This window comes from Culex pipiens, chromosome 2, assembly GCF_016801865.2.
Source record: "Culex pipiens pallens isolate TS chromosome 2, TS_CPP_V2, whole genome shotgun sequence".
Taxonomy (NCBI): domain Eukaryota; kingdom Metazoa; phylum Arthropoda; class Insecta; order Diptera; family Culicidae; genus Culex; species Culex pipiens.
In genome coordinates, this window is record NC_068938.1 from 143,089,899 (window position 1) to 143,114,491 (window position 24,593).

General features: G+C 39.5%; 3 protein-coding genes across 4 annotated transcripts in view; 1 reads left to right on the top strand and 2 right to left on the bottom strand.

Annotated features, from left to right (window-relative positions):
- Positions 1 to 1,859: 1,859 nt before the first annotated feature.
- Positions 1,860 to 3,182, bottom strand: LOC120428517 (bifunctional methylenetetrahydrofolate dehydrogenase/cyclohydrolase, mitochondrial-like). The gene is made up of 2 exons (XM_039593538.2): positions 2,373 to 3,182; positions 1,860 to 2,271 (listed from the first exon to the last, which is right to left on the bottom strand). Exons 1-2 carry the CDS (start codon positions 3,175 to 3,177, stop codon positions 2,150 to 2,152), a joined length of 927 nt encoding a protein of 308 aa, XP_039449472.1. The 5' UTR covers positions 3,178 to 3,182; the 3' UTR covers positions 1,860 to 2,149.
- Positions 3,183 to 3,458: 276 nt separating this feature from the next.
- On the bottom strand, positions 3,459 to 16,179 carry LOC120428518 (bifunctional methylenetetrahydrofolate dehydrogenase/cyclohydrolase, mitochondrial-like). 2 transcript variants are annotated; one of them, XM_039593539.2, is made up of 4 exons: positions 16,029 to 16,175; positions 14,041 to 14,696; positions 3,858 to 4,651; positions 3,459 to 3,762 (listed from the first exon to the last, which is right to left on the bottom strand). In XM_039593539.2, the coding sequence occupies exons 2-4, from the start codon at positions 14,415 to 14,417 to the stop codon at positions 3,635 to 3,637; spliced, it is 1,299 nt and encodes a 432-aa protein (XP_039449473.1). In that variant the 5' UTR covers positions 14,418 to 14,696; positions 16,029 to 16,175; the 3' UTR covers positions 3,459 to 3,634. The 2 variants fall into 2 exon arrangements, with proteins under 2 accessions (XP_039449473.1, XP_039449474.1); XM_039593540.2 differs by lacking the exon at positions 14,041 to 14,696 and having other exon boundaries at positions 16,029 to 16,179.
- Positions 16,180 to 21,855: 5,676 nt separating this feature from the next.
- The window catches only part of LOC120416210 (uncharacterized), a 5,712-nt gene continuing 2,974 nt past the window's right edge, over positions 21,856 to 24,593 (top strand). The window contains exon 1 of the mRNA XM_052707928.1: positions 21,856 to 22,729. Coding sequence (XP_052563888.1) covers positions 22,432 to 22,729 — 298 coding nt within the window. The 5' untranslated portion in view covers positions 21,856 to 22,431. The remainder of the gene's footprint in view (positions 22,730 to 24,593) is intronic.

Genomic DNA, 24,593 nt, shown 5'->3' on the forward strand with positions numbered 1-24,593 from the left:
AAACTTTGACCCTTTAAATCCACAAATTCGGAACACTTTTTTCTTACGATGTAAACAATCTTTTTTATCGCTCCAGGGGTACATATTTTTTGAAAAATAATGACTTCACATTCTGAAACCAATAAAAATCATGCTTAGTAATGTTTTATGAATGGTCTGCTAACTTTTTTTGTGAAAATATCAGTTAAATTCAGGTGTTCCACAATTGTGGGAGGCACAATAACATCCCACAATTATGGAACAGGCAATTTGGAAGCAGCGTTTTGCTGCTCTGAATAAAATAGTCTCGAAATGCAGTTTTTTGTTTTAAAAGTACTACTTAAAAAAAATAGCAAAAGAATGTCCAAATAAAGGTCCTAAAAATAGTAGGGTTCACAGAAAAGATGCATTTGGCAGACTTTTGACAAATTATCACAAAAGGTATGTAAATGTATGAAATTCTGTATCTATAATTTTCGGGAATATTAGCATTTTTCGTTGTTTAATACTTTATGAAGAAAAGTCAACCCTGAAAAAATCTCTCTAATGAAGGTTTGACTGAGGGGGCATGCTTATTAATTTCTCGTCGCTCCATACCCTCAGTGACGTGATGGGAACAAGGGCGTCTATGCAAAGTGTCCCTACACCCGCTACAAATGTCTGGCGCTTGGGGAGGGAAAAGGGAAACTATTTTATTTTATGCGCCGGTACTTTTAGCACTAAAATTCGTACAAAAAAAACTTATGCACGTGGATACAGATTACGGAGTAAAAGATGATCGAATTGTTCACCTAGCGCTCACATGTGTTTCGGGACCAAGTTGCCTGCGGGTATGGGGATCATACATACATACAAAAGCCAACCCTGAAAAAATCGTGTGAAATGTTGAGAAAAATTCTTATAATTTTCGTTCTGATACTTTTAAAATCGGACGATTAGTTTCAGAGGAACAGCCTCACAAAGAGTTCGAGCCGATTGAAAGGAGTCGAGTGATGATATCCCTGAAACTACTGATTTGATTTTCAAAGTTAAAAAAATATGTTTTTGTGAAATTTTTGGATTTATCAATATTTGTAAGAAATTTTCCCAGCTTTAAAAAATTGGCTTTCCTTTACAAAATTTCAAAATTAAATTTTCTAAAGATCCTATCTGCATAGAAAACCCATGGCTCATAGAATGTTTTGAAAATTTACTCTAGATTTAAAAAAATTAAAAATGCTAAAATTTACGAAAATTATAACCTAAAAGTGACTTAACTTATAACCTAAAAGACACTTTATTCAAAATTCGGTAAATGTAGGGGAAATATACCCATTTTAATCACACTAAGCCATTCGACCAATTCTCATCACTTTTGCCGTTTCCGCTAATAAATCAACATTTTCAGATGTATCAACAATGGAGAGTTGCTTGCTCACTTTTATTTGAGATATTTATTACTTTGGAACAGTCAAAAACACTTTATGAAAGCTGTAATTCATGATCAAAGTGCTGATAGGCCGATAATAGAAATAGGCTGAGAAAGGGTATAGTTCCCCTACCTTCAATTGCAAATTTGATTAATCTAAAAAAAAATTGACTCTCTTTTCGACCTTTTTCAAAAAAAAAAATACTCGAAAAAAACATATCTTTGGGACCAGATTTTCCACCATCATGCACTACGGCTCAAAAGATGACTTTTTTAGTCTCCTAAAACATATAAATAAAATTAGAAAACTAAAAAATACGTGTTTTGGGAATTTTACTTTAAGTCGTGAAAAGTTAAATAAAATATGGGTTTTTATGTGCCTATTCCTAAGCCTAACCTACAACTTTGCCGAAGGGGGGGACATAGGGAATACGAGGAAGTTTCATCCAACTAAAAAAAATACAAAGAAAAGCCGATTGGCGAAAACGGAGAGAACTACTCATATTTTATTATAGATCCAATCATGACAAAGCTACCTTCTAGCTTTTCTCTATCCTTACTAGGTAAAACTTAACCCTTTAGCGCCCATGGCAACACCAATGCTCCAAAAAAATTTCACTTCACTTCACTTCAGAATCGACCATTTGGTCAGATCAGCAATTGGTAATGAAGAAAAACGAAAAAATCTCGATTTTACTATGGGCGGGAAGGAGTAAACATTTCCCTATACCTCTGAACAAATACTGCATTGTCAATCGCTCACTATCTAGGTGTAATTAGCTTTATTGAAGCCACGATGAAGGTGTTCTTCATGAGCATCGCCACCGTCATCGGACCGACGCCGCCCGGCACCGGCGTGATGTGTCCTGCAACCTTGCGGGCGTCTGAAACGAAAAATAAAAATGGCATGTTTGATTTAGGAAATTCCTCATTTTAAATTAAGGAGAATAACACAAAAAACATAAACTTATTCAAAAATACTCACCTTCAAAGTCAACATCCCCGACCAGTTTTGCCTTCCCGGTGGCTGGATCCACAAGGCGCGTGATTCCCACATCAATCACAGCCGCACCCTCCTTGATCATATCCCCGCGGATCAATCCGGGCACGCCCGTCGCCGTCACGATAATATCTGCCGATCGGCAGAACCGTGCCAACTCCTTCGGTGGAGTAAACTTGTGACAAATTGTCACCGTTGCGCACATGTCGTTCGCACCTTCGGCGTGCAGCAACATCGCAATTGGCAAGCCCGCGAGCTTCGAGCAGCCCACGACGACGGCATTCTTACCGATTGTTTCAATCTGGCTGCGCTTGATGAGCTCCTGCACGGCCAGCGCAGTGCACGGAATCGACGTGTCCGTGCCCATGTACAGCCGGCCCGCGTTCCGTTCGTTCAACCCGTCCACGTCTTTCTCGCAGGACACCGAGTTGCACACGTTTCGCTCGTTGATGTGGCTCGGCACCGGCACCTGCACCAAAATGCCGTCCACGGCATCGTCGCTATTCAACGCCTCAATCCGCGCCAGCAACTTCTCCTCGGTGATGTCAGCCTCGAAGCGTTCCGTTTTGCTGACGATGCCCACTTCCGCTGCAGCCTTCATCTTGACGGCCACGTACGTTTTACTCGCCGGATCGTCGCCAATCAGGATGGCCGTCAGCTGGGGCGCGCGGTTCCCTTTGGCCATCCATTGTTTGATCTGCTCGTGCAGCTCGGCACGGATGTCGGCGGAGATCTGCTTGCCATCGATCAACTTGGCCATCTCGTTCGAAACTGGAGGAGAAATTTTCATCGAACGTACTATATATAGGTAGTGGTGGGTGACTCATGTGAGTGAGTTGTGGTCGCGTTATGAAATGTCTATAGCTACTAAGATATTAAAACACATATGCATGGTTTTAATCGATAAGCGAGGAGTTTTCTTACAAGGTTCGACAACAGTTGAATACCTCTGTTGTTGGACCATGTAAAAAAAAAATAATTTGTTTTATTGGACGATTAAAAAACTCTAGACTTGGTACACCTATGGATTTCGAAAGGGCGTTTGTTTCGGAATAGAAAAAAAGAATACAGTAATTTGTCACGCTTCTTATATTTCAGTAAAAGTTCAATTGCGGCTAAGCTACGGCCTAGCTCTACTCTTTGCTCGCTAGGTAAAACTTAACATTCCCCCCAGAAAAAATACTGCCTTATAAATGCCGTGTTATATTAATCATCTCACTCTCTATCTAGTTAGCTTCACTACGGCTTCAGTTTTGCACTTTCTTGCTGGCCAGGTTCTTGGCCGCGATGAAGGTGTTCTTCATGAGCATCGCCACCGTCATCGGGCCGACGCCGCCCGGCACCGGCGTGATGTGTCCAGCAACCTTGCGGGCCTCTGCAATTGAAAATAATATAAAAAAAAAAATCAAAAATGTTTTGAAATATGACTAAAACAGCTGCAAATTAAATCAACACAAGAGAATCACTCACCTTCGAAGTCAACATCCCCCACCAGTTTCGTCTTCCCGGTGGCCGGATCCGTAACGCGCGTGATTCCCACATCAATCACAGCCGCCCCCTCCTTGATCATGTCCCCGCGGATCAACCCGGGCACGCCCGTCGCCGTCACGATAATATCCGCCGACCGGCAGAACCGCGCCAACTCCTCCGGCGGCGTGAACCTGTGGCAAATCGTAACGGTGGCATCCATCGCGCACGTGTCGTTCCGTCCATCCGCGTGCAGCAACATCGCAATCGGCATGCCCACGTTCTTCGAGCGACCCACGACGACGGCATTCTTGCCGAACGTTTCAATCTGACAGCGCTTGATCAGCTCCTGGACGCCCAACGGAGTGCACGGAATCAGCGTGTTCATGTCCAGACAGAGCCGACCGACGTTCCGCTCGTTGAAACCGTCCACGTCCTTGTCGCAGGACACCGAGTTGCACACCTTGCGCTCGTTAATGTGTCCCGGCACCGGCAGCTGCACCAAAATCCCGTCCACGGAATCGTCCTGATTCAGCGCCTCAATCCGCGCCAGCAAATCCTCCTCCGTAATGTCCGCCCCGTAGCGCTCAGTTTTGCTGTTGATGCCGACGTCCGCCGCGGCCTTCATCTTGTTCGACACGTACGTGTTACTTGCCGGATCATCCCCGATCAGGATGGCCGTTAGCTGAGGGGCGCGGTTTCCTTTGGCCATCCACTGTTCGATCTGCTCGTGCAGCTCGGCCCGGATGTCGGCGGAAATCTGCTTGCCATCGATCAGCTTGGCCATCGTGTTCAAACTGGGAAAGAGAACCGAACGAGTTTTATTAGCGGTGAGTCGTTCTCACGATTCCAAAAAAAAAAAAGAACTGCAATTTACGAGGAGTTTACGTGAACAGCTCAAGTATCAGGCGGCGTGGTGCAAATATTTATTTTTAATACCTATACAATTGCATTAGGTCGATGCACGGCATAGTGTACAGAGTAAGAATTTGTACTACCGATGAAAGTGCAATTTCTAGGAACTGCATGTATTGTCTCGGTGGTAGGTAAGAGTAAACTGTTAATTGATTTGCTTTTGTAATTTGCTTTGTTGTGTGGTGAGAGTTGTTTGATTATTTGCAAAAGAAGTGTTTAGATTTACCTACTCCAAATAATTTTAGATTCGACAAAAACAAACTGTGTAATAAATAGACAAGAAAATAAATTAACCCTCTGCTGCCCATTTTTTTTTCGATAACTTTTATATTTTCCGCAACTTTTGTTATACGAAAGACTTTACTTCTCTTGTTTTATGTTTTTCTTTTTTCATTTTTAGTATTTTATTTTGCATATATCTTGTTCAGTTTATGTTTGTTTTTGGTAGTATTTGGCCTATTCTACCACCTCCTATCATTAAATTTTGCCTATCTAATTTTTTTCATGTTATTACAGTAAAAATGCGTAGAGTCCGGGACGCTACAAAAATTTCTACGTACTTCTTTTTACTTAAAATATAGGAAATGTTAGTTAAAAGCACAGCCAAAGTTGACCCCTAAAAAATGACATTTTTTTTAAACATTGGCAAAGTCACATAAAACAAGTATAACTTCCAACCCATAAATTTTCTAAATTTTTAAGAGTTATGCTTTCCAAAGCTTTTAAAACATCAAAAATTGGTTGAAAAAATGATTTTTAGCGATTTTTTAAATCGAAGCTCGTCTAAAGGCGGGGTTGGGTTGCAGAGGGTTAATAAAAATACCAAACCTGTAAAACAAGCCCCAAGCAAAACATTTAAAAAAAAATAACTTAATCCACTTATGTGGTTGGCGCACGGGTTGGCGTCTCCCACACTCATTACCAAAAAAAGGTCACACAAAAGATCAGAAAATTATTGACAGAGCAATTCTATACGAAACCGGTCGATTTTGGGTTTAATAAACCTACTCATAAAGTACTTAAATCGTAACTAAATACGGTTTATGATATGAAATTATACATGTTTGCCGAAGACAGCAAAATGTTTTGAGCCTTTATTGAGGAGTTATAACCATTTTTAAGTGATTTTGAGCCTATTTTCAAGTTGCTATGTTTTCAAAATGGCGCTTTTTGGCGCAAAACCGAAAATGCACCTTAAAGTACACACTTTCAACTACATTATTTACTGAAAATATCTCCGTGTCTATCGATGTCTATTTTTAGATATCTCAATTTGAATTTGTCTGTATTTAATCAATTTATTTATCATTTTTATGCGGAATCTTATTGAAAACGCGGTAATAATCGGTTAATTGAAGGGCAAACTGATCGATTTTTATGGAAAATACATTGTTTATGCTTAAAATTATGGCACACATTCTTAAATTATGAATAAAAACATGTTTAGCCCAAAAATAATGTAAGTTAAATTTTTTAATAATTGTTTGTATTTAAAATTAACTATTTCCTTTTATATTTGGTCACTTTAGAAAGGTTGTCGTATTTTTTCATAGACAAATCGATCAATTTATCCTTCAATTTACCGATTTTCAACTCGCATTCAATATGATATCGATTAACATTTATAAATAAATTGCTTAAAAACCGTCAAATTTTAAATTGAGATATCTAAAAATAGACATCGATAGACACGGAGATATTTTCAGTAAATGTAGTTGAAAGTGTGTACTTTGTACCTTACATTGTTCGGTTTTGCGCCAAAAAGTGCCATTTTGAAAACATAGCAACTTGAAAATAGGCTCAAAATCACTTAAAATGGTTATAACTCCTCAATAAAGGCTCAAAACATTTTGCTGTCTTGGGAAAAGATGTATAATTTTATATCATAGACAACTCTTCAGAACATAGTAGGCCGCTAAAATGCTAACATTTTGAGTTATCACCAAAAAAGCGCTTTTTTTACCTTTTTGCAAAAATGGCGTATATCTCGAGTAGATTAAGAGCTACAAATTTGGCGCCTTCGACAAACTTCCATGAAATTTTTTCCTCTACAACTTTGCCGAAGACACCAAAGCCCTACAACGTCATCCAACCAAGTTAGTTTTTTGTTGACACCCTGGATGGTCGTCACCCTGTATGTCAATAACTTCAAAAGATAGCCCTTATCAAGTACAAAAACTCTTCTGAAGACACCATTTGGCTAGAACGTCAAATAAAGGAGTTATCAATTTATTCCACTTCATTTTGCCATTCCGAACACTGTGGAATCTATGACATTTTCCCGAAACCCATATTACCGAAGGGACATTTCCCCGAATGCCACTTCCCCGAAAAGACACTTCCCCTAATAGTCATTTCCCCGAATTCCATTTACCCGAATTTCCCATTTCCCCTAATCGTCCACATTCCCGAATGCCATTTTCCCGAATGGGCCACAATCCCGAATGCCATTTACCCGATTAGTCATATCCCTGAATAGTCATTTCCCTGAATAGTCATTTCCCTGAACGCCATTTCCCCGAACGCGGTCAAGCCGAAATGCCCGGTGCCCCGGAGCGCGCGCGCTCCTGGGCACCGGGCATTTCGGCTTGACCGCGTTCGGGGAAATAGCATTTTACAGTCGACTCTCTGCTTGTCAATATCCAAGGGACCGTCGAGGAAGAGAATCATCAGATTACAGAACGATGCAAAATGAAGACTCGATTGAAAATATTTTTTTCTTGATACCCAGCTATGGGAGAGAATCATGGCAACGTCCATCAAACAAAACCAAACTAATGTCAAACACCCTTTAAAGCTTCGTTTCGCCAAGAAAAATGTCTATGCAAGCCATGAAAACTGAAATTATTGACAACCGGAAGAGATTTTTAAAGCAAACAGGGACTGAAGAATTCATCGATAGACCAGAGAGTCGACTGTGTAAGAAAAAAATGATGGCAATTTTTATCACATCAAACTACATATAATATTTCTTGAAAGGTTCGTATTGGCCTTGAATGATCAACTTTCTTTTTGGCTTCACTCAGAACAGACGTAGCATTTTAGGGGGGAAGGGGTGTTGTAAGGTTTGGTACTATTCATTCAAATACAATGAATATTGTTACAGACTATTTTTTATACATTCTCAAAACAAATACCTTTTTCTTATAGACATGATAATAATAATGCAATAGAAATTTTGTTATTTTTTATGATTCAGAAAACAAACCGTGCGATTTTCGTAGTACAGAACCCCGTTCACACTGATCATTTTATTCGCATTGCTGGTTTGGGATTTGGCGAAAAGTATAATCAACAAAAATTTATACCAGCCTTATGTACCTATTTGTTCGATTTTTGCGTTCTTGAACAAAATTCGAAAAAAAAAATTCCTTGCAAATTTCTCAAAAACAACATTTAATCATGCGGTTGAATACAAATGTTAATTGAACAACAAAAAATCTAGTAATTGGGTCCTAAAATTAAGCTTAAATTTGTGATATTATTGTTCACAAGAAAAATAAGCTTTACTAAGTACAATGACCCTTTGTACGACCGCAAAGGATTTAAAAGGGATTTTTAATTCAATTTCTAAAAATTCACTTCACGGCCCTTCTTGGCAGAAAAGCTCCTACTTGACAGCTCGATCCAGGGGGGGCATAGTTGATCCATCGGAAAAATGTTGTCTTGTCAAAAACTTTTTTTTGCATAAAAATGAATAAAAAAAAGTTATCAGAAATGGTTTTCAATCGTGTTTTTTACCGTTGTTCATAAAAATTGACAAAGGGCTTTACTACCCAATTTACAACATTTAATCAACAGTGAGATCATCAGCATACCCGAAAAAGCTGTTTGTTCGGTAAAATTGAGAAAGAAAATAACTGTTAGTCATGGAAAAAGGCTTTAGCGAAAATGATGATTAGGGGATATGCAAATTCGAGTAATTTTAAATTTAAATAAACGGCAATTGGCGTAAGTGTCATTTCGGGGAAACGGCATTCGGGGAAATGGCCGATTAGGGGAAATGGCATTCGGGGATATAGCCGATTAGGGGAAATGATATTCGGGGAAATGGCATTCGGGGATGTGGCTGATTAGGGGAAGTGGTATTCGGGGATGTGGCCAATTAGGGGAAATGATTTTCGGGGAAATGGCATTCGGGGAAATGTCATTCGGGGAAATGAGCTAGACCCACACTGTGCAGTAGGGTGACAAGAAAAAAGGAAAATTTCGGAAAATCGCAAGAGATACCCCCTGGATCGATTCTTTAGGCAAAAACAAGTAACTGTGCCAATTTTGAGCCAAATCGGTTAAGGCTAAGGGGTCGCTTTTCATCGTTGAAGTTTATATGGGGAAAATCGCAAAAATGTATGCAGAAAAACATCGCTTCAGGATTTTTGCAGCAGGTGGCGCAGGTCTCGCCCAAAATTGTCCAAGAGTGAGATTCTTGTAGGAAATTTAATTACCTACAACTTTGTACAACGGTGCAAGACGATCCGAGTTGATCCTGATGAGTTATTAGCAATGCGATGAAAAGAAATCGGCTTATATACTTGAAAGTATACAAGGGGTATATAGGAAGTATATAAAAAAATATTTTTTTCTAGAAAAATCACCAAAAATCAGGATCAACTCGGATCGTTTTGCACCCTTCGACAAAGTTGTAGGGAATTGAATTTCCTACAAGAATCGCACACTTTGACAATTTTGGGCGAGACCTGCGCCACCTAGCAGAAAATTACTGAAACGATGTTTTGTCTGCTTTTTAAGTAGGGTATAGTCGTATAGTCTAGTTCATTGATTCTCAACCTTCTTCTAGGCTGGTACCCCCTGCCATGTAAATCAAGTAGGCCCGGTACCCCCGTTGAGAATCGCTGGTCTAGTTGAAAAGAAGCCCTGTTAAACAACGCCCAGTTACCAAACAAGTACTGTAATGGTCCTCAGAAAAAAATGCGAATTTACTCGACACGAAAAAAACGATAAAGCTCTACTCTACAAAAAACAGCAACTGGTTACTTAACAAAAAACACAAAATCACACACTAGCATAGCATAGCATAGCATAGCATTGGTGTCTACCCGTAGCTGCTACTTCGTTATTGACCAGGACCCCCAAACATTGCTCCGTGGACCACAGATGAAAAGTAGGAACCAATCATCACCCCTTCGCAATTTTCAAAGGTCCCTATCGTGCTGATCAATACCGACGCCGGCCACGACCAGTGGTAAGACACGGGGAAGTGGATGGGAATGTTAGTCCGATACTTGAGTGATGGGACCGCCAAATCGACTGCGTCTCCGACAAAGTATCACATGAGTTTTGAGGGGTTAGTAAGATGGGTATGAGGTCAGGATTCACTGTGGTAGGTGATGCGACCATGAGCAATTTGTTTATGGGTTGAAATTTTAAAAATCTTAGGCAGCCGGCTGCGGAAAGATACCTATCTAGGGATTTAAATATAGTATTAATTCGACCGCGATTCTCCAGAAAAACTCCGTCGGCGTGCCTTCCGATCAACGGTGATGTAGGAAGGGCTTCATTCATTAAAATTATTTTATATCATAAGCCTTAAAACATATCCGTCGACGTGCCTTCCGATCCTCGATGATATGGAAAGGACTTAATCCAGCAATATGACTTGCTTGTCTCAAAAAACAAAAATCGGATCGTTTCTATCGAAAACTATAAAAAAGGGAATAAAAATAAAATTCATCGGCCAACGAACGAGCGAACAAAAATAAATGAAAAAAGAAGAAGAAGAAATCCAATCACCCCATGTACACAAATAGCGACACAAAAGAGACGGAAAATAACACGAAAAAACAGGACTGCGCGTCCACACAGGCACCGCACTACTGATGCCATTATTTAATTATACTGACCAATCACCCCATGCACTCGAACAGCGACATAAAAGAGACGGAAAATAACACGAAAAAACAGGACTGCGCGTCCACACAGGCACCGCACCACTGATGCCATTATTTAATTATACTGACCAATCACCCCATGCACTCGAACAGCGACATAAAAGAGACGGAAAATAACACGAAAAAACAGGACTGCGCGTCCACACAGGCACCGCACCACTGATGCCATTATTTAATTATACTGACCAATCACCCCATGCACTCGAACAGCGACATAAAAGAGACGGAAAATAACACGAAAAAACAGGACTGCGCGTCCACACAGGCACCGCACCACTGATGCCATTATTTAATTATACTGACCAATCACCCCATGCACTCGAACAGCGACATAAAAGAGACAGAAAATAACACGAAAAAACAGGACTGCGTGTCCACACAGGCACCGCACCACTGATGCCATTATTTAATTATACTGACCAATCACCCCATGCACTCGAACAGCGACATAAAAGAGACGGAAAATAACACGAAAAAACAGGACTGCGTGTCCACACAGGCACCGCACCACTGATGCCATTATTTAATTATACTGACCAATCACCCCATGCACTCGAACAGCGACATAAAAGAGACGGAAAATAACACGAAAAAACAGGACTGCGCGTCCACACAGGCACCGCACCACTGATGCCATTATTTAATTATACTGACCAATCACCCCATGCACTCGAACAGCGACATAAAAGAGACGGAAAATAACACGAAAAAACAGGACTGCGTGTCCACACAGGCACCGCACCACTGATGCCATTATTTAATTATACTGACCAATCACCCCATGCACTCGAACAGCGACATAAAAGAGACGGAAAATAACACGAAAAAACAGGACTGCGCGTCCACACAGGCACCGCACCACTGATGCCATTATTTAATTATAATGACCAATCACCCCATGCACTCGAACAGCGACATAAAAGAGACGGAAAATAACACGAAAAAACAGGACTGCGTGTCCACACAGGCACCGCACCACTGATGCCATTATTTAATTATACTGACCAATCACCCCATGCACTCGAACAGCGACATAAAAGAGACGGAAAATAACACGAAAAAACAGGACTGCGTGTCCACACAGGCACCGCACCACTGATGCCATTATTTAATTATACTGACCAATCACCCCATGCACTCGAACAGCGACATAAAAGAGACGGAAAATAACACGAAAAAACAGGACTGCGCGTCCACACAGGCACCGCACCACTGATGCCATTATTTAATTATAATGACCAATCACCCCATGCACTCGAACAGCGACATAAAAGAGACGGAAAATAACACGAAAAAACAGGACTGCGTGTCCACACAGGCACCGCACCACTGATGCCATTATTTAATTATACTGACCAATCACCCCATGCACTCGAACAGCGACATAAAAGAGACGGAAAATAACACGAAAAAACAGGACTGCGTGTCCACACAGGCACCGCACCACTGATGCCATTATTTAATTATACTGACCAATCACCCCATGCACTCGAACAGCGACATAAAAGAGACGGAAAATAACACGAAAAAACAGGACTGCGTGTCCACACAGGCACCGCACCACTGATGCCATTATTTAATTATACTGACCAATCACCCCATGCACTCGAACAGCGACATAAAAGAGACAGAAAATAACACGAAAAAACAGGACTGCGTGTCCACACAGGCACCGCACCACTGATGCCATTATTTAATTATACTGACCAATCACCCCATGCACTCGAACAGCGACATAAAAGAGACAGAAAATAACACGAAAAAACAGGACTGCGTGTCCACACAGGCACCGCACCACTGATGCCATTATTTAATTATACTGACCAATCACCCCATGCACTCGAACAGCGACATAAAAGAGACGGAAAATAACACGAAAAAACAGGACTGCGCGTCCACACAGGCACCGCACCACTGATGCCATTATTTAATTATACTGACCAATCACCCCATGCACTCGAACAGCGACATAAAAGAGACGGAAAATAACACGAAAAAACAGGACTGCGTGTCCACACAGGCACCGCACCACTGATGCCATTATTTAATTATACTGACCAATCACCCCATGCACTCGAACAGCGACATAAAAGAGACGGAAAATAACACGAAAAAACAGGACTGCGCGTCCACACAGGCACCGCACCACTGATGCCATTATTTAATTATACTGACCAATCACCCCATGCACTCGAACAGCGACATAAAAGAGACGGAAAATAACACGAAAAAACAGGACTGCGCGTCCACACAGGCACCGCACCACTGATGCCATTATTTAATTATACTGACCAATCACCCCATGCACTCGAACAGCGACATAAAAGAGACGGAAAATAACACGAAAAAACAGGACTGCGTGTCCACACAGGCACCGCACCACTGATGCCATTATTTAATTATACTGACCAATCACCCCATGCACTCGAACAGCGACATAAAAGAGACGGAAAATAACACGAAAAAACAGGACTGCGTGTCCACACAGGCACCGCACCACTGATGCCATTATTTAATTATACTGACCAATCACCCCATGCACTCGAACAGCGACATAAAAGAGACGGAAAATAACACGAAAAAACAGGACTGCGTGTCCACACAGGCACCGCACCACTGATGCCATTATTTAATTATACTGACCAATCACCCCATGCACTCGAACAGCGACATAAAAGAGACGGAAAATAACACGAAAAAACAGGACTGCGTGTCCACACAGGCACCGCACCACTGATGCCATTATTTAATTATACTGACCAATCACCCCATGCACTCGAACAGCGACATAAAAGAGACGGAAAATAACACGAAAAAACAGGACTGCGTGTCCACACAGGCACCGCACCACTGATGCCATTATTTAATTATACTGACCAATCACCCCATGCACTCGAACAGCGACATAAAAGAGACGGAAAATAACACGAAAAAACAGGACTGCGTGTCCACACAGGCACCGCACCACTGATGCCATTATTTAATTATACTGACCAATCACCCCATGCACTCGAACAGCGACATAAAAGAGACGGAAAATAACACGAAAAAACAGGACTGCGCGTCCACACAGGCACCGCACCACTGATGCCATTATTTAATTATACTGACCAATCACCCCATGCACTCGAACAGCGACATAAAAGAGACGGAAAATAACACGAAAAAACAGGACTGCGTGTCCACACAGGCACCGCACCACTGATGCCATTATTTAATTATAATGACCAATCACCCCATGCACTCGAACAGCGACATAAAAGAGACGGAAAATAACACAAAAAAACAGGACTGCGTGTCCACACAGGCACCGCACCACACAAAAAACACAAAATCACACACTTGTTTAAAACTCCTCTCACCTGTCTTTGGTGTCAGTACGGTAGTGCTTATCAAATGCTAAAATATGTCCACTTCCATTCTCGATGCTGCTCTTTTTGGTGTGCACCATTCTGACTCGACTTTCCCCGCGTTCTTCAACACTAATTGTACCGAGCAACTTCCGTTTCCTTAAGTATCCTCTCCAACTGGTATCCTCTAACTGTGGTTCACTGATTCTAATTTGACTTAACAGCGCGTTTGTGCTAGTTCCGTTCACTTGCAGCTCCTGTTTACAACTAATCGTTCCGCGCGGCAACCTCCTCAATTTAGCTTCAATCAGTCTTGCCGTTGTGATCGTGACCGATCCCATTGGCGTCACGAGGGCCTTCTCAAGGGTCAAAGTTGCCATTTGCATCATCCTTTTTCGACTCTGGAGAAAGGGGGTGGGAAGGGTGATCTTGTTTTGATTATTGACTGCTTCTGCTTTCTGTTTCTATCAGCAGCTTGGCCGATCATCGATCTAAGCTGAGATCACTGGAGCACATGTGCTGCTGAAGCGTGCTCCGTGCGCCTTATCAAGAGCCACTGTACGGGCCAGGCCTTCCAGGGCGGGGTCGCGGACGGGATGGGATTAGGTTTGGGTTTGAACCTGTTTGTTTGCGAATAACGACGCTGCTCGTCACACTTGTTTCGTCAGCTGTATTGGGGGGCGATATTTTAGAACAACAACACAATATTATTGACCGGCGTGACGTCCGAGGAAAGCAAGAAGCAAACTGCGGATGAGTCGCGGATGTGCTGCTAGTCAGTGTTTTGATTGGAGTAATGCACCTTGCAGTTACCTTCAGTATGTAAGATTAGCCTTTTATACTACTTGATTTTTTTATAAAATTATTTAGGCCGTTGCAAATATTTTTAAACTTTTTGTTCAAACGCTCCTACAGGTCTGGCAAAATCACGCGCCAACTTCCGGTATGGTCAGGCCTATGGGGAATGGTCTGGAGAACAGAATCTTTGCATAGCAAATTTGTATTTATTTTTTTTGCAAATATTTCAGCCACGTGGTAGCTGCCTGACGTATGGCGTCGCGGTGTTCATCAAGCTTTCATAGCATGCTAAGGAAAATTTGATGCTTTTTGAGGGTACACCGTTGATTCCGGAGACATCGGATTGTTTGCCAATGCGCCAGGTCTAGGGACAACGAATCCATATGCTCTCTTCGAGAAAAGTGTTCTCCAGACCATTCCCCATAGGCCTGACCATACCAGAAGTTGGCGCGTGATTTTCCCAGACCTGTAGGAGCGTTTGAACAAAAAGTTCCAATTTCCCATAGTAATTCCCATGTAAAATTTAATTCTGATGCGCGCAGCCAGTTTACAAACAAATGAGCTGATATTTGGCATGAAAGTCCCTATGGGCATGCCCTACAAAGGGAACCATACTAAAACTTGACCTGAGAACTTTTTTGAAAAACGTACCCACCCTACTAATTATCCTCAACTTTTTTATGCAACAAAATGTATTTAAAAGTTACAATACAACCAAAAATTGCCACTACATATAGGTTTAGCCAGAACCATTAACTAAATTTAATTATTTTTGACGTTGTTTTAAAAAAACTGTTCTTAATTAACTGTTCAAAATTTCTTTTAAGTATGCACTTAAGAAGTGTAATTTTGTTTGTCGCAATCAGCAACATGCTGCCTAAACAGATTGCTCATGCCTTGTGTAAAAGTAGCTGATGTTTGTGCTTAGACCTGTTTCTATAATAATTATTCATCAAAATCTAGAACATTGTGCAGTACACGAGCACGTGCTCCGAATCTCAGTTGCCGGGAGAAATTTCCAAGTTCCAGTTAGATGGCCTTGAACCACCTTCTTCAATTTGTGATGTGTTAGCGCATCGCATTCTTGGATCGTTCGAAACCGGTTTTTGGTCGCCAGTTTTACCCGGTGTGTTGATGTTTTAATGATGAAGCAAGCTTTATGATGATGTTGTTATTATCGAACGTTTAGTTTCAACACCTACCTTAGGTTCCGCTTGAACAAAATTGTCACTGCAATCAAACTTAACTTAGCAAAAACTTTATTAAATACAACTAAATCACTAGTACGGATGAAGTAGAAGAACTTGCAGCTAGGAGCGACTAAAGTAGAGTGAGTTATTTTTTGTTGTTGATTTATCTGTCAGTGAGAAAAGGGGAAAGAAAGAGAGCACATGGGCCGCATCACTATGTATTGGTGTATTTATCCATTCGTTTTATTTACCCGGTCGTGCGTTGAGGTAAAATCGCTGATTGCTTTCGATGGTATTCGTGAATGGGAGTGAAGTTTTGTCACAGTACAAAATATTAAAATTTTGCTCAATTTTGTGTAATTGTAATTTATTTGCCTTTATTTCATTTATTAATATTATTTTGAAGTACCGTTATCAGGGGAGTTATTGGATCTGGGGGATGAGATTTAGTCATACAAATATGCCGAAACCTGATTGACCCAATGTCACCCCTAATGTAAGGTATGCACTTCGGAAGAAACCGGTCAAGAAAAATTTCAAATGGGAAGCAGCGGGTGAAGAAGCAGTCAGAGAGGGTGAAGAAAAGCCCCAAGAAATCGCTCCCTTTCCTTTGTTCTGCTGTTCGTAAAGCTGTTTCTTGACCCCTTCCCAAGTACAGCCATCCCTCATATTCGGAACAGTTTACAGATCGGCCAATGTTCAAAAAATCATAGAAAATCGATAATTGAACTTAATGATTCGCTTTTACCTTCATTTGAAAGCTTTTCTTGCGATCTTTCGAATGCTGTATTGAACAACTGCAAATTTTAACTTTTATATCAAGTTTTTGAAGAAAAACTTTGACCCTTGAAATCCACAAATTCGGAACACTTTTTTCTTACGGATGTAAACAAACTTTGATTCTCTCCAGGAGTACATATTTTCTACAAAATAATGACTTCACACACTGGAAACAATGAAACTAAAGCTTAATAATGTTTTATAAATGGTCTGATAACTTTTTTGTGAAAATATCTGTTAAATTCAGGTGTTTCACAATTGTGGGAGGCACAATAACATCCCACAATTATGGAACAGGCAATTTGGAGGCAGTGTTTTGCAGCTCTGAACAAAACAGTCTCGAAATGCAGTTTTTTATTCAAAAAGAACTCCTTTTGCTAGTGAAATAGCAAGAGAATGTCCAAATAAAGGTCCTAAAAATAGAAGGGTCGCCAGAAAAGATTCATTTGGCATGCTATTGACAAATTATCACAAAAGTGTTCCGAATTTGTGGGTGTTCCGAATATGTGGGATGACTGTAGCACACTTTGTTCGCCAAAAGATTTCCGAACTTGTTGTTGAACTCATTTACTATGTTTTCCCAACGTCCCAGAGAACTCTTGAACGCTGAAAAATGCGCACGTTTTTTTGTTGTTGAACATCTCTTAACCCGTTAGAAATGTGCGTGGTTTAATTAAGTTTTACCAGCGCACGTCCTACTTGCATAGAGAACGTTTGTTGAACATGTCATAAGAACTCTTGACTATAAGATTCTGAACCGGGTTGGATAACGTCGTTAGAACCGTTTAGCAACATTCTGCCTTTAAGATTCAGGAGGGAGTTAGGCAAACGTTTTTATAACCGTTCAAGAACATATCGTGGCAGACAAGAATGTTTAACAGGCTTTTCATAAAATATGTTCAAGGTGTTCGCTCAAAAGTTATTTTTTCTTCATTTCATCCTTTATTTGTGAAAAATGTCGCTTTACGATATTTAACTACCAGTTTTTTGTAATTTATTAGTTTGGACAGAGATACGCCATTTATGAATGATGGGTAATAAAAAATATCAACCATAAAAAATCATTCAATTTCTTAATTATGCCTTTGGGATTTTTTTTTTTCAATTATGTTTGAGTGCTAATTAACATCGCTTGCTACTACTACTCCACTACTGCTGCTGGTTCCCGGTGCTGCATTTTCAGTTTTCCTTTTTGATGAAGAATGCTCAGGGCAAGTATCGAACTCAAGATCACTCCAAATGTCAAGTCCGGGCGCGCGTCTGCTTCTTTCCACGAGGGGTTATGTTGGATGAGCAGGCCTAAACGTCAATAAGAAGTCTACGGGCATCTAGGTTTTACCAAGTTTACTAACAGTTTGCCAAAACTTCTTTTGAACATAAGCTGTTTCTATTTTTAGAACTATGTGTGCTTGTTTCGTCAACATGTTCTTGCTCGATTTTTAAAATAAAACGCGAACTTCACATAAACAACTAGTTTACGAGAAATGCTAGCCGAAGCCAAAGGTCAAATCTACTTTGTTATGACGTTTAGCAAACTGAAATGAAACATCATGTCTGCAAATGTCATTTTGCTTTTAGAGTTCTACAAGCATGTTGTATTGAGGTCAGAATAAACATCAAAATGAACTGTTCGTAATCCGTTGCTAGATTTGGCATTTGTGTTACACAGCCATGTTGAACAATGGTTTTTTGGTCAAAATGTGAACAATTGACCAAATTTTTTGACACTTGTTCAATAATTAACGAATAAAAACACTTATGCAGCAATTGTTGAACAACAAAATAAAGAGTGATGTTTTTCTTGCTACTTGGGTTTCCTTCCGATCTGCAGACTAGCCTTAATGGCGGTATGGTTTGTTTAGAGCGTATCCTGGACCTTTAACCTTCCAACTTCAAGCGAAACTTACATAGACACTGTGGAGATTTTCCCTTATCCCCTTAAAAAGTAGATGTCTCTGAGCTCCCTTGTACTAAGCTTGTTGGTATTGTCCGTTTCTCTCGAAGGTACACGCCGCGCGGCATTTCAGAATGTGCCGCAGACACTGTTGCCAGCGATTTTCTGCACTTTTGGTGTAATAAAAAACATTTCCGGCAACAATGCCATGCAATTCGAAGAAGAAGATCAACAAAAACAAAACTCACAGTATGGGATTTGACAGCGCGCATTTGCCGAAAGTGCGGCGCGTCGTTTCGAGGCTGGTATGCCGCGTGTCTTTTTCGGGAATACGCGCAATATTCCTATCCAGTTAGCATAAATGAGCACAGAGGCATCGACTTTCTGTCTTCCAAATCCATTTCCTTGACCCTGGTGCGCCGAGGATATGGGAAGTGGTGAGAACCTGGTTCCGAGTCAACCCTGACGAGTTATTAGCGATCTATTAAAGAAAACGTTTTTGTATGACAAGATTTTTTTAAAGAACTTTAACCCTCTACTGCCCAAATTTTGTTTTCGAATTTTTTATTTTTTCCGTGTTCTGGAGGTCATTTTGAGCAACTTTTGTTCTACGAAAAACTTCACTTCTCTTGTTTTACATTTTTCTTGTTTCATTTTTAGTCATTTAATTTGGTAGTATTTGGCCTATTCTACCACCTTCTATCATTACATTTTGCCTATCGATTTTTTCATGTTTTTGCAGTCACTTTTTCATTTTTTTAAATTGTTTTTCACATTTTCTGCTATAAAATGGCACCATTATTATTTAAGTTGTAAAACAATGCGTAGAGGCATTGTCTGGGACACTACAAAAATTACTGCATACTTCTTATTACTGAACGTATAGGAAATTTTAGTAAAAACACGGTCAAAGTTGACCCCTAAAAAATGACATTTTAAAAACATAAAACAAGTAAAACTTCCAACCCATGAATTTTTTAAAATTTAAAGAGTTCTTCTTTCCAATGCTTTTTAAATATCTAAAATTGGTAGAAAAATTGATTTTTGGAGATTTTTTGAATCGAAGCCCGTCCAAAGGCGGGCTTGAGTTGTAGAGGGTTAACGATCTATAGCGGTCCTTAAACCTTTACTGATCGGGCTCAAAATTGGTAGTTACTTATTTTTGCCTAATGAATCAAATCAGGGGGTGTCCCTGAGGTCGACTTTTTTATTGTCAGCCCTCATTTTTAAAGCTGATATCTTGAAAGTTATTGATCCTATTTTAAATGTTACAATAACAATGCAGTGAAATTTTCTCATATTTATGGTTTTTAAATATTTATGACGATTGAAATCAAAATTAAATTAACTGAAAATCATAAAAGAACACAATTTATGCGTTTATTTCAGCAACGAAAGAATGGATCAATAAAGTTCTAAAGAGAGTTTTTTAACTATTAATTTTTTTCATAGGTGCAATTATCAAAATATCACAAATTTAGTTTTTGGAAGCAATATTATGTATCGTAAATAGAGCGTCAAATTTCCCGTCCCGGTAAAAAAATTCCCGGGAATATCCGGGATTTCCCGGAAAAAAATATTTCCCGTTTCCCGGGAAATTTGTAAACTTCCCGGGAATTCCCGAAATTCAAGCAGAAGCATACAATTTCTTAACTTTTGGAACCAATATTTTGAAAATGCTCTGAAAAAAAAAATTGATGAAAAAACTTATCATTATTTTGTTCAATTATATTCATTGTTAAGTTCATATATGTATCAGATTATCAGAAATTTTGATATCGACATTTATTTCTGATGATATTAATTTCTGAAGCAACTGAAAAAGGATCTTGCATAATGAAAATGATTTACTACAATATAGATATGATTTTTTACAGAATTACTGGTGTTATTTCGTTAAAAAAATATATATAAACCCCTTACTGCCAAAGTAAGAAAGAGATTTTTTAACATTTGTTGTTTACTATGATCAAATGAGATGTTCGTACAATTTGAATTACGTTTTTGTGCCATGAAAAAACTTTCAAACGAAGTCAATTATAAACCTGAAAATCATGTGGTATAATAAAACCTTTAAAAAAATCATTAAAAGACTACTTTGTATGGTTTGAGAGGTGTTAAAAAATGAAAAAAGTTACTTATTAAAAACTTGAAGTAAAACAAACACGAGAAGTATGGCTTTAAGGAAATAATAAAAAGCTGTACCATTTTGTTCAAGAGCTGAAACCAGTATGACTTATTATAGATAAGATATTTGTCATGAAAAACATAATTTCTGCATGTTTTTTTTTTTCATTTCCAATATGAGTATTGGTAAAACCACACTCTCTGAAACAAGTTTAAAAGAATTGTGATTTTTGAGTATGGATTCATTTTACTCACTTGATAAAAAAAAACTTCTTCTCATTAAAAAAATACCTGAGATACTTTTTGGATTTATTTTACTTGATTTATTGCAATTTGAAAAAAAATATTCATTTTTTTGTACACTCAAACCCCGATGGTTTGACACCAACTGTTGTCAAACGAACGGGGTCACTTTTTAGTTTGACACCCCTTTTACACGGAGTTCACACACACTACCAAACGTATGTTTTGATAGTGTGCGTGAGCGCCGTGTAAAAAGTGACAGTTCGTCACTTTTTAGTTTGACTTTGACCAACCAACGGGGTACAAACTAAAAAAGTGTCAAACGAAAAAGTGACCAACCACCGGGGGTTGAGTGTAGCTGTTTGATTTTTTACATGCAGTCAAGCAGTTATTAGACACTTATTTAATCTTATTTAATCAGAAACAAGTCAGAAACAATTTTCAATATATTTAAAATTTCCCGGGATTTCCCGGGAAATTGATTGAAAATTTCCCGTTTCCCGGGAGATCAGTAACCCTGGGAAATTGGACGCTCTAATCGTAAAAGGTTAAAAAATCTTTAAAAATGTATTTTTAATAGTTAAGTGACTAAACCAATCGTTCTCAAACATTGGGGAGTTGTAAGGACCTCAAAAGTAACTGAAAAATGACTGTGCTGGAAAATCGATTCTGATACTATACCCTAATGTACATGTTTTAAAAAAGTACTCTAGATTTCATAGTGACGATTGAAGTTTTGCATATAAACCGAACTCTCAAATCTCACATCACCGCACCAAACTAACGCGCAATTGCTTAGAATTAGCTGTACATCACCCTCCCCGATTACCTTTAGTGTATTTTTGCAAAAAACATTTCACACTTTGTTGGCCACAAATAATGCAAAGCCATATCCAGCGACGACGATGTCACAGCACGCGGCGTTCCGCTTTTCGCACTCTCACGACGCGGCGACGTTCTGCGCCTCAGCCCAATTACCACGCGCGTGTAAGCGTGATCGAGTCGTCGCGACGCCCCATCCGAGCTGCTGGAGTTCTTGGGGGAGAATCCTTCTTCGTGGTGGTGAACTTGGTACTTAATAGTTTCCGAGTCCAATTTTCCACTTTGACTGAGGAAAAGTAAGTGTCACCAGCATTTCTGGCTGAACCGTGTCGCGAAGGCAGTCCCAAGGTCTTGCGGGACGATTTTCGTGCCTCCCCGTTGATGGTGGTATAAAAGGCAAACTTGGCAGGAAAAGTTCGTCAATCAACTACCGCGGTTGTTCCGGTGAACGATTCGAATTGCGCGCGCGCCCTCGTCCTCTTCAAGAAATGCAGTCTGAGTTAAAGTGAAGTTATTCAAAGTGTAGAAGAACTTTAAACGGCCAAGAACATGGTGCCAGTGCTGAATGTGGTTGCATCCGTTGCAATAGTTCTTCTAGTGGTGCTGAATCGAGCAGTGGAGTGTGTTACAAACAGTAAAACAACAAGTTCCCCGTCCATTAACGATGGGGTTAAGGACTTGAAACCGGACGGGACGAGCTTTTGGAGTCCCCAGCCGGAGTATTACGATCGGGATCGCTACAGCAGGCCGGACCGGACGGATTTCGTGACTTCGTTCGGAAGTAACGAGAATAAGTACGGCGGAAGTACGACGGCGTCCTATGGAAACAAGGATCGATTTGGATATGGTACGGAAAGTGGTGCAAATGAGAATTCGTGAACAAGTAGATTAGCAGTGATTATAATACCGGATTAGAAATCAGTTATTAATTCAAAAATCAATAATTTAAAATAAACATTAAATGGACTTTAGTATGTGCAATGAAATTCCAACAATATGAAAAGACATAACTTTTGGGTTTGTTTTGCTATTGGCGACAAACTAAAAAAAAAATAAAGCGGCGGATGGAATTTTGAGCACGATTCACCTAACTAAGAATTGTAGTGGGAAACACAAGCTACTATTTCGTCGCCATCGTGATAACTTGTCGTACGTGCATTTTGGGCCAAATTGAGTTAAGAACGCCATTTTGTGCAGCCCACAATGCCTCATCGTTTGACCTTCAAAGATCCCCAAAATTCGATTTCAATCCTGCGATATTCAATGAAAACCAAAAAAGCTCCGAAAATTTTTGTCACTCTACATATAAAAGAAGTTTCAATCCTGTCGTGCTATCTTGTCACTTCCTGAAAATTGATGTAAGTGCGACAAAGGGCAATGGGATTTCAGGTCAGGATGCGTTTGACGCACGTACAAGTTAGACTACCGTAAACATTTTTAATTATAACTCGGGACTCCAGCAACCAACTTCAACCAAACTTCGGGACAATGCACAGAATGGTCAGCCAAACAAAACGTGTTTGTTATTGTTTACATTGCGTGCTTTCGTTTTTGTTTATTCAAGGTCATTAAAACGCGTTTTTCTCGGAACGTCAAAATGGCGGGTGCGACATGATAGCACGACGACGTCGATTTGTCTATTGTTTGGACTCCCAAACAGCATGTTCAGTTTATATTGAGTATTATACAATCCAGACTCGATTATCCGAAGGCCTTGGCAAAATTTCATTTCGGATAATCGAATCAAGAAAAAAAAAATCCGTTTTCTTATTTTTGATTGTTGAGCTTTAGTATGACCCTTAAACTAATCAGTAATTTTAATTATGAGATAGAACGGGGTTCAATTCCCCGGCGGAATACAGTGCACAATTTTTTCGCAAAATATCTTCTTTATTCAATGTTTATCACTTTCCAATGTTTCTCACCATGAGACATGTGTTGCTCTAACTTAAACTACTCTTTAGAGCAGTGTTTCTCAACCGGTGAGGAATTCCCCCCTGGGGGGGAATTTGGGCTTTCTAGGGGGGAATGAGGGTTCAATAGAAATTCAATGTCTTTATCTGACACATTCTTTGCAACTTTCAGTTTTTGATTAGTAATAACAACATTAGTTTTTTCCCAAAAAATAATTATTAAAGTTTCAATATCTGTTAATTTTGACATTTCTTGAAACAATAAAATGATTTTTTAAATATATCTCAGGTATTTGTTTTGTTTTTTTTTGACCCAAGAAATTTTTTGTGACAGATTTTTTTGCTGTTTTCTATGAGATTTTTGTACACTTTTTAACAAGAACAATTATTTTAAAAATAATTGGAAATTGAAAAAAAGTTTTTCAAATATTATTTAAGATTGTTTGAATTCTTCACTTTTTTGTAGAGTAATCTGTCTTCTGCCGCAGATAATTTTTTTTTGTACATATTTTATAATTGTTTTTATTTATTTTTATTTAAACGGTAAGAAGCCTAGAATAGTGGCTTTTCTTCTTCAAGAAATATTGATCAAATAAAAAACAAAAAAAACATTTTCAAATACCTACTATAGTTTATTGCGTATTTTACACTTTAATTTGTTATGAAAATCGTCATCTAAAAAAATGGAACTATATTTGTGCATTGATACCAATACATTAAAAATAAGGGGAGGGGGGAATGAAGTTCTTGCAAATCAGTCAAGGGGGGAATGGATCGCAAAAGGTTGAGAAACACTGC

Bases quoted from the DNA above. Each gene is read 5' to 3' on its own strand.
- LOC120428517 (XM_039593538.2), bottom strand. From the start codon at position 3,177: ATGAAAATTTCTCCTCCAGTTTCGAACGAGATGGCCAAGTTGATCGAT. The intron at 2,272-2,372 runs GTGAGTATTTTT...TTTTCGTTTCAG, and splicing joins CGGGGATGTTGACTTTGAAG to ACGCCCGCAAGGTTGCAGGA.
- LOC120428518 (XM_039593539.2), bottom strand. From the start codon at position 14,417: ATGATGCAAATGGCAACTTTGACCCTTGAGAAGGCCCTCGTGACGCCA. The intron at 4,652-14,040 runs GTGAGAGGAGTT...TCTCTTTCCCAG, and splicing joins CGTACTGACACCAAAGACAG to TTTGAACACGATGGCCAAGC. The intron at 3,763-3,857 runs GTGAGTGATTCT...TTTCAATTGCAG, and splicing joins GGGGGATGTTGACTTCGAAG to AGGCCCGCAAGGTTGCTGGA.